The 19,639-nt window shown below is 33.3% G+C and overlaps 1 protein-coding gene across 1 annotated transcript in view; it reads right to left on the reverse strand.

Moving 5' to 3' along the window:
- Nucleotides 1-833: 833 nt before the first annotated feature.
- The window catches only part of LOC139842379 (uncharacterized), a 125,482-nt gene continuing 106,676 nt past the window's right edge, over nt 834-19,639 (reverse strand). The window contains exons 7-8 of the mRNA XM_071832526.1: nt 1,064-1,355; nt 834-907 (exon numbers count right to left, since the gene is read on the reverse strand). Coding sequence (XP_071688627.1) covers nt 834-907; nt 1,064-1,355 — 366 coding nt within the window. The remainder of the gene's footprint in view (nt 908-1,063; nt 1,356-19,639) is intronic.

Raw genomic sequence — 19,639 nt, forward strand, 5'->3', positions numbered from 1 at the left:
TTTTTAACTCTTAAACCCATGAGTTTGAGTCTAATATGATCACAATTGCATCATTAACCTCCTATGCATTTCTGCCAGCATGGCTAAATGGTCTTTTATTGCGCGCAGCCCAAACATACTAGAGCAACAATAATAGGCCTATTTAGGACATTCTATATACCGAGTAATTTTATTGCAGAGGTATCTAACAATAACATTCACACATATATGGATAGCAATAGTATACAAATCCTTTTCAAAGTTGTCGAGAGATTTAATATATGTTGTTAATGATTTTCAATTAAACATTTATCATTACTTTATGATTATGATGATTAGCAAATGGGAAAGTGTGAGGCGTGATCATTTAGCTTGAATATTTTTTTTTCGTGAAAAATTATATTAATAGATAATATATCTTCATTAAATCAATGAAGAATACCAAACAAATTACATGCAAGAGGTTTATAATGGTACAAAGGTAAAATACAAGGCCCATGTAACTTTAAAATAATGGATCAATAAACATTTAACTTGAATATGAATCAAAAGAGAGCATTCTCATTAATTACAGGAAAATGAAACCTATATATATATATATATATATATATATATATATATATATATATATATATATATATATATATATATATATATATATATATATATATATATATATATATATATATATACTTATATTTACTAAAATAAAAATAAGATAAAAATAAATCCTTTTCATCAATAAATGAAAAAAACAAACAAAAGATACAGACGAGACAAAAGCACTACAAGGCTCGGAGGCAGTGAACAACCCTAACATTCACCAAAGAGCAAAAATTGACTAAGCGCGAGCCTTAAGCAAACCGTATCGCAACCAATCCCGGGACTATCAAAAAGTCAAGAACCATCACAATGTGCCAATAACTACCTGTAAAATGACATATCAAAATAAAAAACAAAACTAAACCGGCACAAACTACTTGATCACCTCTTTACCCTTCGGAGTCTTTATGATTGGTTAAACAATCACCCCGCTCACCTTCAATCGATTTAATAACTCCCCCCCCCCCCCCCCCCCCCCAACCCCAATAATTTTTAATCTTTGTTGAAGAACAATCAATCCTAACACCCGGCACTCGGGGAGGAAGCGGGCCTTCCTTCTCAAGCTCCTCAAAAAAGCTAACGTTCCGAATCGCTTCACCACCAACATCAACCCGGGTCGACGAACCTGCACCATGCAATCTAAAACCAGTTGTACCTGGCGCATCGTCCGCCAAACCTTTCTCAAAACCCTCTTGTGAGTCATCCGAATAATCCACTTCCACTTCGTCCCGAAGTATAAACGAACCCTTATCCTTCTTAGCCTTGCGTTTATCCTTTAATTTTTAGCTCGGGATTTCACACTAATTTTTTAACACTTTTAACACCATGAGGCATAGTAGAAGCACCCTCAACCGGTGAAGCCACCTCACAATGAAACCTAGCTACTCTTTATAATTATACACACGAATTAACTATAGGGGCTATAACCATAATTAACAGTGTAACCAACTATCTAAGATTGATGGTTATGCAACGTCAAAATGGATTTGACTCCAAGCTGGCACCATTTTGACGCTCACAAACGGTTATTGTGTGGCTTCACTTTTCACTTCTAGAGGCGTTAGTCACACATCTGACGATCAAAGTTGTGACGTGACATTGATTACCATCAATAAAAATAAACATGCATATATTCATATTATTAATTTATTTATTTTATAATCAATCATATTTTACCATGTTACTCAAAACTCTCATTCAAATATGACATTCACGATAATACGACTTCAAAAATTGACACTGTTACGTAACAGTCAAAATCTTGACGCTACTCCAAAAATATCAAATTTACCTTCACGTCATAGTCACTGTAACATATGGTCTAATAACTTCTTAAAAGTTAAAACCAATTTAACTTGATTACACTTTACAGCTTTTTTTTTTTTTTTTCCCTACACTTTTGCATTAAATATGAGAATATCTTACATATGCACATTTCATATTTTTCAACAAAGAAAAGTACTAATAAAATAAAGTGAGCACTTTTTAGAATGAAAACCACAAAAAAGCGAGTATTCGCTTCAAAAGAAATCAACTACTCCCACAATCGTCTTTCATTAAGCATTAACTGTTCACCCTTCAAATCACTATTTTAATGCTTTAGCCTTTTGAATCTTCATCCATATTATATTGGGACTTATTCATTTTTCATGACAATTGAGCAAGTTAAAGTAGGCATGATAGAATCACGTGTCCATGAATTGAATGATGTTATATTTATATATATTCATTTAAAATTTTTTCATTCATATTAATTTTTATATTCATTTAATTTCAGTTTATCCATCCATATCTATATCCGTTACATTAATTGAGTTAATGAATATCTATTTGATATTAAATAAAATGTTAATCTAACGACGATTTTTCCAGTTAAATATAGATTATAACAAATGTAAATGTATATTTTTTGGTTTTAGTTTATAGCACTTGTTTTGATTATACGGAGTAATTTGCAGTCAACTGTGGATTCAGTTGACCAAAATATGTTACAATATTATGTTTAACTAATCCAAATGCGTTAGATTCAATATTATTTGGAACAATTTAATAATTTTAAATTTCATAACCCTTATTTTCATTAATAATTCATAATTTTGTAGGTTATATGTATATATATCGATATGTATACATATCCATGTATTTTAGTACATATTTATGTATGTATGGATGTATTTCGGATATTAATGGTTATATTAATAGCTGATAAATTGTCATCCATATTCGATCCACAAAATATTTAGATCATCCGTATTCATATCAATATTCATTATTCATCCATTTACTTCATCTATATCCATTATAAATTAATCGGATCGAGTGAATTTTATAAAATGAGCATCCATTGTCATCCTTACTTGTAACCTTATTAAATTCTAGACAATTGACATTTTTTCCTTCAGGAAAAAACAAACATATATAAAATAAATAAAAGGAAAATTTTCTTCCAAAAATAAACTAACCCAAAAAACCATACAAAATCAACCAAGAAGTCAACAAACACAAACCACTAGAACAAATCAGAGTAAGACTAAAACAAATACAAGCGGCTGAAAAAGAGTTAAAGGAAGAAAAAAACAAACATGAACAAGTAGCATGAAACAATCAAAAAACTGAATGACCAGACTATCACAAATCAAACCACAACACCAAAATTAACCCGAGGGGTCACCCACGCCATCAAAGTCATTCATAAGAAGCCAAGCTTATTGGCAGCTGCACTAGCTTGCTTACTTTTCAAGCTCGACTTGATAAGTTTTCCCTCCACTTTGGCAAATCGAATAGACTTAACCGATCTAGAGGTAACGAACATTCTTGTTTGATCAAAGGGCGAAGACACCGATTTGATACCTACCTTCAACAAATCGTTAGTTTTGTGAAACTTGAGTTAATTACCACATGTATAATTTGAGCTAACTGAGCCATTAATCATTTGCTTTAACTTTGGAACGTTACATATATTATCAGAGTTATACTCCTATATAGGTGTGATGGGCAGGCACGTTGTTGGTGTATCTCCTAGCGTAAGAATCCTAAATATTGATTATATTTAAGCCGGCCTTATGAAGATGTTACGAGTTTAAGTGCTAGAATTTATAACAATTCTTTATCAGTTTGAAATAAAAAGTTGAAGTTCTGTATAAATTTATAAAGTGTGTCAAACTAATATCTTTAATCATAATTTTTATTTAAAATATAAAAATATTCAGTTTCTACATTACTTTAGTTTTATGATGGCGTTTCATATAATATCATGCCGATATCATTTATTCATACTTGGCGTATATGTTATGTTTCACAAATAGTGCCGAAATCAAGCTCACATTATATTAAGTAAATTAGTTTGTTATCATCACACCTTGAGATCGTCGATTTATTTTTGACGGTTAATATCATATCACGTCCCTTTGTTGGCGAATATTCGAATAAAGGTGACTTTCATGGTATGTATAATATTCATAAGTTTGAATGTTGTGGTTGGAATTATGTATGACCACTTTTAGTTTATTCCCAAAGTTTTAATTTTAATAAAAATAATCATAGTTGACTTTTTAATACGTTCGGGTAAGTTAAATTTATCAAAATATTTAAAAAAGAATTCTAACGATGGTACTAGAACTATGTTTAAGATGCATCAATTTATTGTAAAAAGCGGTTAATGTTGACTTTTATTATGTCAATTATTAAAAAGTATAAGGCTTTTTTTGCACCTTGACGATAATATTTAAAGTCAGTCGTTACAAAAATCCATATTTTGATAGTTTCAAACTAATTGTAATGGTGACATTAATGTATTTTTATTTAATTTGTACACAATCTACTGCTCAATTGTTTTTTTTTATTCTTTTATAAATGTATAATATAATATAATATAATATTGATCCGTTACAAGATTTAAGCAACTCAACCATCTTGCAAAAGATATTTAGTTTGGGTGTTTGTAGTATATGATGAAAAAAAAAAAACATAAATAAAACAAACACAAAATATAAGGAAGAATTGCTTTATTGCTTTTCTCTCTCTCTCTCTCTCTCAATACAAGTTACAGTAAAACAAGTAAACAAGACGCTATCCCTATTCTCTTTAGTAAAGCACTCTTGGTACAATACTAAAGGCTATCTCTCTCATTCACACTGTATGTAGTGATCCGAACTTTTTCATATTTATATATATATATATTAAATGAAATTGTTATTTACATGATTAAGTGTTTCCAACATGTTAAGCAATCAAACTTGTTAAGACTTGATTAATTGAAATAGGTTTCATATAGACAATTGACCACCCAAGTTGACCGGTGATTCACGAACGTTAAAACTTGTAAAAACTATACGATGACATATATATGGTTATATATATAGTTAACATGATTTTATTATAAGTACGTATCTCATTAGGTATTTTAACAATGAGTTATATACATAAAAATGAGACTATTAATTTAAGAAACTCGAAAACGATATATATAACGATTATCGTTATAACAACGTCTTACTAGGTACATATGAATCATATTAAGATATTGATACACTTGGTTAATTATGTTAAATGATAAGTAAATATATTATTAAGTGTATTAACAATGAAATACATATGTAAAAAATAAGACTACTAACTTAATGATTTCGAAACGAGACATATATGTAAGGATTATCGTTGTAACGACATTTAACTGTATATATATCATACTAAGATATATTATATATCATAATATTATGATAATATAACAATTTAACATCTCATTTGTTATAATAAACAATGGGTTAACAACATTCAACAAGATCGTTAACCTAAAGGTTTCAAAACAACATTTACATGTAACGACTAACGATGACTTAACGACTCAGTTAAAATGTATATACATGTAGTGTTTTAATATGTATTCATACACTTTTGAAAGACTTCAAGACACTTATCAAAATACTTCTACTTAACAAAAATGCTTACAATTACATCCTCGTTCAGTTTCATCAACAATTCTACTCGTATGCACCCGTATTCGTACTCGTACAATACACAGCTTTTAGATGTATGTACTATTGGTATATACACTCCAATGATCAGCTCTTAGCAGCCCATGTGAGTCACCTAACACATGTGGGAACCATCATTTGGCAACTAGCATGAAATATCTCATAAAATTACAAAAATATGAGTAATCATTCATGACTTATTTACATGAAAACAAAATTACATATCCTTTATATCTAATCCATACACCAACGACCAAAAACACCTACAAACACTTTCATTCTTCAATTTTCTTCATCTAATTGATCTCTCTCAAGTTCTATCTTCAAGTTCTAAGTGTTCTTCATAAATTCCAAAAGTTCTAGTTTCATAAAATCAAGAATACTTCCAAGATTGCAAGTTTACTTCCAAGTTTTCTAAATCCATTCCAAGTAATCATCCAAGATCAAGAAACCTTTGTTACTTACAGTAGGTTATCTTTCTAATACAAGGTAATAATCATATTCAAACTTTAATTCAATTTCTATAACTATAACAATCTTATTTCGAGTGGAAATCTTACTTGAAATTGTTTTCGTGTCATGATTCTGCTTCAAGAACTTTCAAGCCATCCAAGGATCCTTTGAAGCTAGATCTATTTTTCTCATTTCCAGTAGGTTTATCCAAGGAACTTGAGATAGTAATGATGTTCATAACATCATTCGATCCATACATATAAAGCTATCTTATTCGAAGGTTTAAACTTGTAATCACTAGAACATAGTTTAGTTAATTCTAAACTTGTTCGCAAATAAAAGTTAATCCTTCTAACTTGACTTTTAAAATCAACTAAACACATGTTCTATATCTATATGATATGCTAACTTAATGATTTAAAACCTGGAAACACGAAAAATACCGTAAAACCGGATTCACGCCGTCGTAGTAACGACGCGGGCTGTTTTGGGTTAGTTAATTAAAAACTATGATAATCTTTGATTTAAAAGTTGTTATTCTGGGAAAATGATTTTTATTATGAACATGAAACTATATCCAAAAATTATGGTTAAACTCAAAGTGGAAGTATGTTTTCTAAAATGGTCATCTAGACGTCGTTCTTTCGACTGAAATGACTACCTTTACAAAAACGACTTGTAACTTATTTTTCTGACTATAAACCTATACTTTTTCTGTTTAGATTCATAAAATAGAGTTCAATATGAAACCATAGCAATTTGATTTACTCAAAACGGATTTAAAATGAAGAAGTTATGGGTAAAACAAGATTGGATAATTTTTCTCATTTTAGCTACGTGAAAATTGGTAACAAATCTATTCCAACCATAACTTAATCAACTTGTATTGTATATTATGTAATCTTGAGATACCATAGACACGTATACAATGTTTTGACCTATCATGTCGACACATCTATATATATTTCGGAACAACCATAGACACTCTATATGTGAATGTTGGAGTTAGCTATACAGGGTTGAGGTTGATTCCAAAATATATATAGTTTGAGTTGTGATCAATACTGAGATACGTATACACTGGGTCGTGGATTGATTCAAGATAATATTTATCGATTTATTTCTGTACATCTAACTGTGGACAACTAGTTGTACGTTACTAACGAGGACAGCTGACTTAATAAACTTAAAACATCAAAATATATTAAAAGTGTTGTAAATATATTTTGAACATACTTTGATATATATGTATATATTTTTATAGGTTCGTGAATCAACCAGTGGCCAAGTCTTACTTCCCGACGAAGTAAAAATCTGTGAAAGTGAGTTATAGTCCCACTTTTAAAATATAATATTTTTGGGATGAGAATACATGCAGGTTTTATAAATGATTTACAAAATAGACACAAGTACGTGAAACTACATTCTATGGTTGAATTATCGAAATCGAATATGCCCCTTTTTATTAAGTCTGGTAATCTAAGAATTAGGGAACAGACACCCTAATTGACGCGAATCCTAAAGATAGATCTATTGGGCCTAACAAACCCCATCCAAAGTACCGGATGCTTTAGTACTTCGAAATTTATATCATATCCGAAGGGTGTCCCGGAATGATGGGGATATTCTTATATATATGCATCTTGTTAATGTCGGTTACCAGGTGTTCACCATATGAATGATTTTTATCTCTATGTATGGGATGTGTATTGAAATATGAAATCTTGTGGTCTATTGTTACGATTTGATATATATAGGTTAAACCTATAACTCACCAACATTTTTGTTGACGTTTAAAGCATGTTTATTCTCAGGTGAATACTAAGAGCTTCCGCTGTTGCATACTAAAATAAGGACAAGATTTGGAGTCCATGTCTGTATGATATTGTGTAAAAACTGCATTCAAGAAACTGATTTCGATGTAACATATTTGTATTGTAAACCATTATGTAATGGTCGTGTGTAAACAGGATATTTTTTATTATCATTATTTGATAATCTATGTAAAGCTTTTTAAACCATTATTTATGAAATAAAGGTTATGGTTTGTTTTAAAAATGAATGTAGTCTTTGAAGAAAAAAACCGTCTCATATAGAGGTCAAAACCTCGCAACGAAATCAATTAATATGGAACGTTTTTAATCAATAAGAACGGGACATTTCAGTTGGTATCCGAGCGTTGGTCTTAGAGAACCAGAAAATTTGCATTAGTGTGTCTTATCGAGTTTGTTAGGATGAATTAGTGAGTCTGGACTTCGACCGTGTTTTCTTTAAAAATGATTGCTTAACATTTTTGTTGGAAACTATATATTATTAACATGTATATATTATGTGATATATTAATCTCTTAACATGTTTGATATTGTGTGATAGATGTCTACCTCTAGCACAAATCCCATTGACTCACCTAATAATAACGAAGAGTCGAATATATATTGGACTGATTCACAAGTTCCCGAAGAAGAACCGGAAGAAGAATCAGAACCGGAAGAGGAGGAACCGGAGGAGGAAATAGAACCGGTGGGGGAAATAATAAAACAGTTAAGTAAAAGAAAATCCCCAACCAACCGACCAAGGTTAATTATGTTCAATGGTGTTTCCGCCAAGGAAGCAAAATATTGGGAGGATTACCAATTCTCCGATGAATCGGATTCCGACGAGAATTCCGATGATGTTATAGAAATTACCCCAACTGAGTTTAAAAAGGCAAAAGAAAATAATAAGGGAAAGGGCATAAAAATAGAGAAATCTAATTCCAACCCCGATGAACTTTATATGTATCGTCAACCCCCGAAGCCCTTAAGTTGTAACAATGACCCGGGAACCTCTAAACCACCAGGTTTTTCTAAACCGTTGTGGAAAACGACAGCTCGTATTAGGGGAACATCATATATCCCTAGAAACTTGGAAAAACGAACCAAAACCGAAGAAGAAGAAACGAGCGAGTCGGAATAAGATAGTTGTATTCGTGTGGTGTAATATATGTAATATAGTGTGCTTATGCTTTATGATATATGTAAAAATTGCTTGTATTAATAAGTATTTTTTTTTATGAATCTAACTCTTGTCTATTTTACAGTATAAAAACACAAAATGGATAGACAACCCAATATTTTAAGAGACCTACCCGGAGACATGATTGATGAAATCTTGTCTAGAGTCGGTCAGTATTCTTCGGCACAACTATTTACGGCGAAATCAGTATGTAAGACATTCGAAGAACGTTCCAATAATGTCTTGGTTTATAAGAGACTTTCGTTTGAAAGATGGGGGATATCACATTGGGAAACCCATAAGTTACGATGTGTTTACTTTGACGCATATATTGCGGGGAACCCAAATGCTATTTTACGCAACGGGTTAAGAAATTATTTTGACTCAATGTATCCGAATATAGGACTTCATGATTTAGAAAAAGCGGCTAACATGCAACATAAAGAAGCATGCTATGCTTACGGGTTAGTAATGTTCGCTTCTCACCAAAGTGAGAAAAAGAACATCGGGCTACAACTATTAAACAAAACGTTCCCACAAGTGACGGAGTCGGTAATTGGGGTAAGAAATGAGGTTTTTAGGTTATTACGAGACTGTTGGTCATTACGTAACCCTCGTCCCTTTGACGACGTTACAACACGCTGTCTTATCAACGGCCATAACGGTTATGTTCCACAAGACCAAGGATGGGAATTAGTCCTAGTAAAACCAGAATGCATGACTTGTTTCTGGACGTATGAATTACGTGCCTTTATTGCCTTTGCTGAACGACTTGTGTACTAGTTAGAATTATCTTCACAACTATCTTGTATCAAAGTTATTGTATGCTATATTTCATGCTTTATGTAAAATAAGCGGTATTGTAAGTTTGTAAAATATTGTATAAAAGTTTGAAAGCGAAATATTATTATAATCAGTTTTTCATATAGAATTGTAGTAGTTGAATTGTATATTAGCTACTAAGTATGAACTTAACGGGTAGGTACTACCCGAATTTAAACTTATAAAACGCTAATATGAAGAAAAAGCTTTTATAAATGAGTTCATATTATGCTACGAAATACTATTAACTACTCTTAATATTCTGTATGATTAACTTGTTCCATTTGACTAATTTGAAGGAAATGGCACCGACTACTCGCCACACCGTGAATATGAATGAAGAGGAATTCAGTACTTTTCTAGCTTCAAACATAGCCGCAGTACAGGCTGCGCTACATACCAACAATAACCTTGGATCTAGCAGTACAGGAAATCGTGTAGGATGCACCTACAAAGAATTCACTGCCTGCAAACCTTTGGAATTTGATGGAACCGAAGGACCGATCGGATTGAAACGGGGTTTGACATAAGTAAGTGTACTGAAGAGGACAAAGTGAAGTACGCTACGCATACCTTCACAGGTTCTGCGTTAACATGGTGGAATACCTATCTAGAGCAAGTGGGATAAGATGATGCGTACGCACTACCGTGGTCAGCATTCAAGCACTTGATGAACGAGAAGTACCGTCCCAGAACCGAGGTCAATAAGCTCAAGACAGAACTTAGAGGGTTACGAACCCAAGGATTTGATATTACCACGTACGAAAGATGATTCACAGAATTGTGCCTATTGTGTCCGGGAGCGTTCGAAGATGAGGAAGAGAAGATCGACGCGTTTGTGAAAGGATTACCGGAAAGAATCCAAGAAGATATAAGTTCACACGAGCCCGCCTCCATACAACAGGCATGTAGAATGGCTCACAAACTAGTGAACCAGATTGAGGAAAGAATTAAAGAACAGACGGCTGAAGAGGCCAATGTGAAGCAAGTCAAAAGAAAGTGGGAGGAAAACGGTGATAAGAATCACCAATACAACAACAACAGCAATTACAATAATAATCGCAACAATTATCCCAACAATCGCAACATCAATCGCAACTACAACAAATGGCCCAACAACAACAACAACAACAACAACAACTACAACAATCATCCCAACAACAATAACAACCACAACAACAACAATAATCAGAAGCAGCTATGCCAAAGGTGTGAAAAGTATCACTCGGGGTTCTGCACCAAATTTTGCAACAAGTGTAAAAGAAATGGTCATAGCGCGGCGAAGTGTGAGGTCTACGGACCAGGAGTTAACAGAACAAAAGGAACAAATGGTGTCGGAACGAGTAATGGCGGAGCAAGTAGTGTCGGAGCAATTTATGCCAATGTAGTTTGTTATAAATATGGAAAACCGGGCCACATTATTAGAAATTGCCCGAACCAGGAGAACACGAATGGACAAGGCCGCGGAAGAGTTTTCAATATTAATGCGGCAGAGGCACAGGAAGACCCGGAGCTTGTTACGTGTACGTTTCTTATTGATAATAAATCTTCTTACATTTTATTTGATTCGGGTGCGGATAGAAGCTATATGATAGAGATTTTTGTGCTAAATTAAGTTGTCCATTGACGCCATTGGATAGTAAACTTTTACTCGAATTAGCAAACGGTAAATAAATTTCAGCAGATAATATATGCCGGAATCGAGAAATTAAACTGAGTAGCGAAATATTTAAGATTGATTTGATACCAGTAGAGTTAGGGAGTTTTGATGTAATAGTTGGCATGGACTGGCTGAAGAAGGCGAAAGCAGAGATCGTATGTTATAAAAATGCAATTCACATTGTACGAGAAGAAGGAGAACCCTTAATGGTTTACGGAGAAAAGGGCAACATGAAGCTACATCTTATTAGTAATTTGAAGGCACAAAAACTAATAAGAAAAGGTTGCTATACTGTTCTAGCACACGTCGAGAAAGTACAAACTGAAGAAAAGAGCATCAATGATGTTCCCGTCGCAAAAGAATTTCCCGATGTATTTCCGAAAGAATTACCGGGACTACCTCCACATCGATCTGTTGAATTTCAAATAGATCTTGTACCAGGAGCTGCACCAATAGCTCGTGCTCCTTATAGACTCGCACCCAATGAGATGAAAGAACTGCAAAGCCAACTGCAAGAACTATTAGAACGTGGTTTCATTCGACCAAGCACATCACCATGGGGAGCTCCTGTTTTGTTTGTCAAGAAGAAAGATGGTACATTTAGGTTGTGTATTGACTACAGAGAGTTGAACAAACTTACCATCAAAAACCGTTATCCACTGCCGAGAATTGACGACTTATTTGATCAACTACAAGGCTCGTCGGTTTATTCGAAGATCGATTTGCGTTCTGGATATCATCAAATGCGAGTAAAGGAGAATGATATTCCAAAAACTGCTTTTAGGACGCGTTATGGTCATTACGAGTTTATGGTTATGCCGTTTGGATTGACTAACGCACCAGCTATCTTCATGGACCTTATCAACCGAGTGTGTGGGCCATATCTTGACAAGTTTGTCATTGTTTTCATCGATGACATACTTATTTACTCAAAGAATGATCAAGAGCACGAAGAACATTTGAGAAAAGTGCTAGAAGTATTGAGGAACGAAAAACTGTACGCTAAGTTTTCATAGTGTGCATTTTGGTTGGAAGAAGTTCAATTCCTCGGTCACATAGTGAACAAAGAAGGTATCCAGGTGGACCCGGCAAAGATCAAAACCGTTGAAAAGTGGGAAACCCCAAAAACTCCGAAGCATATACGTCAATTTTTAGGATTGGCTGGTTACTACAGAAGATTCATCCAAGATTTCTCCAAAATAGCAAAACCCTTGACTGCATTAACGCATAAAGGGAAGAAATTTGAATGGAAGGATGAACAAGAGAAGGCGTTTCAATTATTGAAGAAAAAGCTAACTACGGCACCTATATTTTCATTGCCTGAAGGGAATGATGATTTTGTGATTTATTGTGACGCATCAAAGCAAGGTCTCGGTTGTGTATTAATGCAATGGACGAAGGTGATTGCTTATGCGTCTAGACAATTGAAGATTCACGAGCAAAATTATACGACACATGATTTGGAATTAGGTGCGGTTGTTTTTGCATTAAAGACTTGGAGGCACTACTTATATGGGGTCAAAAGTATTATATATAACGACCACAAAAGTCTTCAACACATATTTAATCAGAAACAACTGAACATGAGGCAGCGTAGGTGGATTGAATTGTTGAATGATTACGACTTTGAGATTTGTTACCACCCGGGGAAGGCAAATGTGGTAGCCGACGCCATGAGTAGAAAGGACAGAGAACCCATTCGAGTAAAATCTATGAATATAATGATTCATAATAACCTTACTACTCAAATAAAGGAGGCGCAACAAGGAGTTTTAAAAGAGGGAAATTTAAAGAATGAAATACCCAAAGGATCGGAGAAGCATCTTAATATTCGGGAAGATGGAACCCGGTATAGGGCTGAAAGAATTTGGGTACCAAAATTTGGAGATATGAGAGAAATGGTACTTAGAGAAGCTCATAAAACCAGATACTCAATACATCCTGGACTGGGGAAGATGTACAAGGATCTTAAGAAACATTTTTGGTGGCCAGGTATGAAAGCCGATATTGCTAAATATGTAGGAGAATGTTTGACGTGTTCTAAGGTCAAAGCTGAACATCAGAAACCATCAGGTCTACTACAACAACCTGAAATCCCGGAATGGAAATGGAAAAACATTACCATGGATTTCATTACTAAATTGCCAAGGACTGCAAGTGGTTATGATACTATTTAGGTAATAGTTGATCGTCTCACCAAGTCAGCACACTTCCTGCCAATAAGAGAAGATGACAAGATGGAGAAGTTAGCACGACTGTATTTGAAGGAAGTCGTCTCCAGACATGGAATACCAATCTCTATTATCTCTGATAGGGATGGCAGATTTATTTCAAGATTCTGGCAGACATTACAGCAAGCATTAGGAACTCGTCTAGACATGAGTACTGCCTATCATCCACAAACTGATGGACAGAGCGAAAGGACGATACAAACGCTTGAAGACATGCTACGAGTATGTGTTATTGATTTCGGAAACAGTTGGGATCGACATCTACCGTTAGCAGAATTTTCCTACAACAACAGCTACCATTCAAGCATTGAGATGGCGCCGTTTGAAGCACTTTATGGTAGAAAGTGCAGGTCTCTGATTTGTTGGAGTGAAGTGGGGGATAGACAGATTACGGGTCCGGAGATAATACAAGAAACTACCGAGAAAATCATCCAAATTCAACAAAGATTGAAAACCGCCCAGAGTCGACAAAAGAGCTACGCGGACAGTAAAAGAAAAGATATAGAGTTTGAAATTGGAGAAATGGTCATGCGTAAGGTTTCATCTTGGAAAGGCGTTGTTCGATTTGGTAAACGGGGGAAACTAAATCCAAGGTACATTGGACCATTCAAGATTATAGATAGTGTCGGACCAGTAGCTTACCAACTGGAGCTACCTCAACAACTCGCGGCTGTACATAACACTTTCCACGTCTCAAATTTGAAGAAATGTTTTGCTAAAGAAGATCTCACTATTCCGTTGGACGAAATCCAAATCAATGAAAAACTTCAATTCATTGAAGAACCCGTTGAAATAATGGATCGTGAGGTTAAGAGACTTAAACAAAACAAGATACCGATTGTTAAGGTTCGATGGAATACTCGTAGAGGACCCGAGTTCACCTGGGAGCGTGAAGATCAGATGAAGAAGAAATACCCGCATTTATTTCCAGAAGATACGTCAACACCTCCAACTGCTTAAAATTTCGGGACGAAATTTATTTAACGGGTAGGTACTGTAGTGACCCGAACTTTTCCATGTTAATATATATATTAAATGAAATTGTTATTTACATGATTAAGTGTTTCCAACATGTTAAGCAATCAAACTTGTTAAGACTTGATTAATTGAAATAGGTTTCACATAGACAATTTACCACCCAAGTTGACCGGTCATTCACGAACGTTAAAACTTGTAAAAACTATACGATGACATATATATGGTTATATATATAGTTAACATGATTTTATTATAAGTATGTATCTCATTAGGTATTTTAACAATGAGTTATATACATTAAAATGAGACTATTAATTTAAGAAACTCGAAAACGATATATATAACGATTATCGTTATAACAACGTCTTACTAGGTACATATGAATCATATTAAGATATTGATACACTTGGTTAATTATGTTAAATTATAAGTAAATATATTATTAAGTGTATTAACAATGAAATACATATGTAAAAAATAAGACTACTAACTTAATGATTTCGAAACGAGACATATATGTAACGATTATCGTTGTAACGACATTTAACTGTATATATATCATACTAAGATATATTATATATCATAATATCATGATAATATAACAATTTAACATCTCATTTGTTATAATAAACAATGGGTTAACAACATTCAACAAGATCGTTAACCTAAAGGTTTCAAAACAACATTTACATGTAACGACTAACGATGACTTAACGACTTAGTTAAAATGTATATACATGTAGTGTTTTAATATGTATTCATACACTTTTGAAAGACTTCAAGACACTTATCAAAATACTTCTACTTAACAAAAATGCTTACAATTACATCCTCGTTCAGTTTCATCAACAATTCTACTCGTATGCTCCCGTATTCGTACTCGTACAATACACAGCTTTTAGGTGTATGTACTATTGGTATATACACTCCAATGATCAGCTCTTAGTAGCCTATGTGAGTCACCTAACACATGTGGGAACCATCATTTGGCAACTAGCATAAAATATCTCATAAAATTACAAAAATATGAGTAATCATTCATGACTTATTTACATGAAAACAAAATTACATATCCTTTATATCTAATCCATACACCAACGACCAAAAACACCTACAAACACTTTCATTCTTCAATTTTCTTCATCTAATTGATCTCTCTTAAGTTCTATCTTCAAGTTCTAAGTGTTCTTCATAAATTCCAAAAGTTCTAGTTTCATAAAATCAAGAATACTTCCAAGATTGCAAGTTTACTTCCAAGTTTTCTAAATCCATTCCAAGTAATCATCCAAGATCAAGAAACCTTTGTTACTTACAGTAGGTTATCTTTCTAATACAAGGTAATAATCATATTCAAACTTTAATTCAATTTCTATAACTATAACAATCTTATTTCGAGTGGAAATCTTACTTGAAATTGTTTTCGTGTCATGATTCTGCTTCAAGAACTTTCAAGCCATCCAAGGATCCTTTGAAGCTAGATCTATTTTTCTCATTTCCAGTAGGTTTATCCAAGGAACTTGAGGTAGTAATGATGTTCATAACATCATTCGATTCATACATATAAAGCTATCTTATTCGAAGGTTTAAACTTGTAATCACTAGAACATAGTTTAGTTAATTCTAAACTTGTTCGCAAATAAAAGTTAATCCTTCTAACTTGACTTTTAAAATCAACTAAACACATGTTCTATATCTATATTATATGCTAACTTAATGATTTAAAACCTGGAAACACGAAAAACACCGTAAAATCGGATTTACGCCGTCGTAGTAACACCGCGGGCTGTTTTGGGTTAGTTAATTAAAAACTATGATAAACTTTGATTTAAAAGTTGTTATTCTGGGAAAATGATTTTTATTTTGAACATGAAACTATATCCAAAAATTATGGTTAAACTCAAAGTGGAAGTATGTTTTCTAAAATGGTCATCTAGACGTCGTTCTTTCGACTGAAATGACTACCTTTACAAAAACGACTTGTAACTTCTTTTTCCGAATATAAACCTATACTTTTTCTGATTAGATTCATAAAATAGAGTTCAATATGAAACCATAGCAATTTGATTCACTCAAAACGGATTTAAAATGAAGAAGTTATGGGTAAAACAAGATTGGATAATTTTTCTCATTTTAGCTACGTGAAAATTGGTAACAAATCCATTCCAACCATAACTTAATCAACTTGTATTGTATATTATGTAATCTTGAGATACCATAGACACGTATACAATGTTTCAACCTATCATGTCGACACATCTATATATATTTCAGAACAATCATAGACACTCTATATGTGAATGTTGGAGTTAGCTATACAGGGTTGAGGTTGATTCCAAAATATATATAGTTTGAGTTGTGATCAATACTGAGATACGTATACACTGGGTCGTGGATTGATTCAAGATAATATTTATCGATTTATTTTTGTACATCTAACTGTGGACAACTAGTTGTACGTTACTAACGAGGACAGCTGACTTAATAAACTTAAAACATCAAAATATATTAAAAGTGTTGTAAATATATTTTGAACATACTTTGATATATATGTATATATTGTTATAGGTTCGTGAATCAACTAGTGGCCAAGTCTTACTTCCCGACGAAGTAAAAATCTGTGAAAGTGAGTTATAGTCCCACTTTTAAAATCTAATATTTTTGGGATGAGAATACATGCAGGTTTTATAAATGATTTACAAAAAAGACACAAGTACGTGAAACTACATTCTATGTTTGAATTATCGAAATCGAATATGCCCCTTTTTATTAAGTCTGGTAATCTAAGAATTGGGGAACAGACACCCTAATTGACGCGAATCCTAAAGATAGATCTATTGGGCCTAACAAACCCCATCCAAAGTACCGGATGCTTTAGTACTTCGAAATTTATATCATATCCGAAGGATGTCCCGGAATGATGGTGATATTCTTATATATATGCATCTTGTTAATGTCGGTTACCAGGTGTTCACCATATGAATGATTTTTATCTCTATGTATGGGATGTGTATTGAAATATGAAATCTTGTGGTCTATTGTTACGATTTGATATATATAGGTTAAACCTATAACTCACCAACATTTTTGTTGACGTTTAAAGCATGTTTATTCTCAGGTGAATACTAAGAGCTTCCGCTGTTGCATACTAAAATAAGGACAACATTTGGAGTCCATGTCTGTATGATATTGTGTAAAAACTGCATTCAAGAAACTGATTTTGATGTAACATATTTGTATTGTAAACCATTATGTAATGGTCGTGTGTAAACAGGATATTTTAGATTATCATTATTTGATAATCTACGTAAAACTTTTTAAACCTTTATTTATGAAATAAAGGTTATGGTTTGTTTTAAAAATGAATGCAGTCTTTGAAGAAAAAAAACGTCTCATATAGAGGTCAAAACCTCGCAACGAAATCAATTAATATGGAACGTTTTTAATCAATAAGAACAGGACATTTCACTCTATACGTACAAAAGAAAGTAGAATAAGAGGCTTTCTCTCTTTTAATTACTTATACATCTGCTACTAGTAATTAAAAGGCTGGTTTTTCTTTTCTCCAATCTACATAATATTTATACTAAGTAAATGAGGCAATGGTTGATTCTCCATAAATCCACGTACAACATGATAGTAGGGTCATGGTCAAACATGGGTAGTTAAGATAAAGACTAGTTCTTGATGCGTGATTATGACTTTAAAAACGCAATTTAGAACAAGCTTTCTTCACCCAACAGATCTGAACACGAAACACCCAAATTGTAACAGTAACAGTCCTAAAACAGAGTATAAAACTCTGAATAAGAACACAAAGGATAGAAGAATCTAAACCCTAAATTGATAAAGATACCACCACAATTAGAGATCTAGAAACACTCCAAATCTTCAACTACAACTGATAAAGATTCCACCACAACTATAATATCAGATATGAAAATTTGGATTTCACCACAATGTTTGATAAAGTAACACCACAAACACTGATAAAGAAACCACTCTTAGCCACCGGAATCAAAGATTCGTAAAGACACTGAGATTTTGTAAATAGATAAACTCTATCAAACTTTCATTCATTCATCAACTGAGTTTTACAATTACAAGAGCTCTCTATTTATAGGAGAAGCTTAACGGCTATTTTTTAGATAAGACAAAAAACATAAAAAGGAAATGGAGACAAAAAGGACAAACAATTACAAATTAGCCAATAAGAATAAAGGACACAATCTGCAAAAGCCTGCCATTTGGTAGTGCTCCTCCCATGATAAAAAGCAGCCAATGATAGATAAGAATCTTCCTTGGACAGCTGAACATTCTAGAACAGCCACGCACGTGTTAAGCACATGAACTGACCGGTTTATTGAAAGCATTAGAAAAACTTTGAATCGTATCAGCAAGCTGGCCCTTTAGAAAGAAAATAGCGTCGTCTGCTGGTTGAACTAAGTTTCATGTGCTGGTTGAACTTAAAATTCTTCAGCTGGTTGAACTAGCTGGCTTGGATATGAAGATATGAAGATTTGAAGATTTGGATTTCACCACAATGTTTGATAAAGTAACACCACAAACACTGATAAAGAAACCACTCTTAGCCACCGGAATCAAAGATTCGTAAAGACACAGAGATTTTTTAAATAGATAAACTCTATCAAACTTTCATTCATTCATCAACTGATTTTTACAATTACAAGAGCTCTCTATTTATAGGAGAAGCTTAACGGCTATTTTTTAGATAAGACTAAAAACATAAAAAGGAAATGGAGACAAAAAGGACAAACAATTACAAATTAGCCAATAAGAATAAAGGACACAATCTGCAAAAGCCTGCCATTTGGTAGTGCTCCTCCCATGATAAAAAGCAGCCAATGATAGATAAGAATCTTTCTTGGACAGCTGAACATTCTAGAACAGCCACGCACGTGTTAAGCACATGAACTGACCGGTTTATT

Source organism: Rutidosis leptorrhynchoides, chromosome 4 (genome assembly GCF_046630445.1).
Source record: "Rutidosis leptorrhynchoides isolate AG116_Rl617_1_P2 chromosome 4, CSIRO_AGI_Rlap_v1, whole genome shotgun sequence".
Classification (NCBI taxonomy): domain Eukaryota; kingdom Viridiplantae; phylum Streptophyta; class Magnoliopsida; order Asterales; family Asteraceae; genus Rutidosis; species Rutidosis leptorrhynchoides.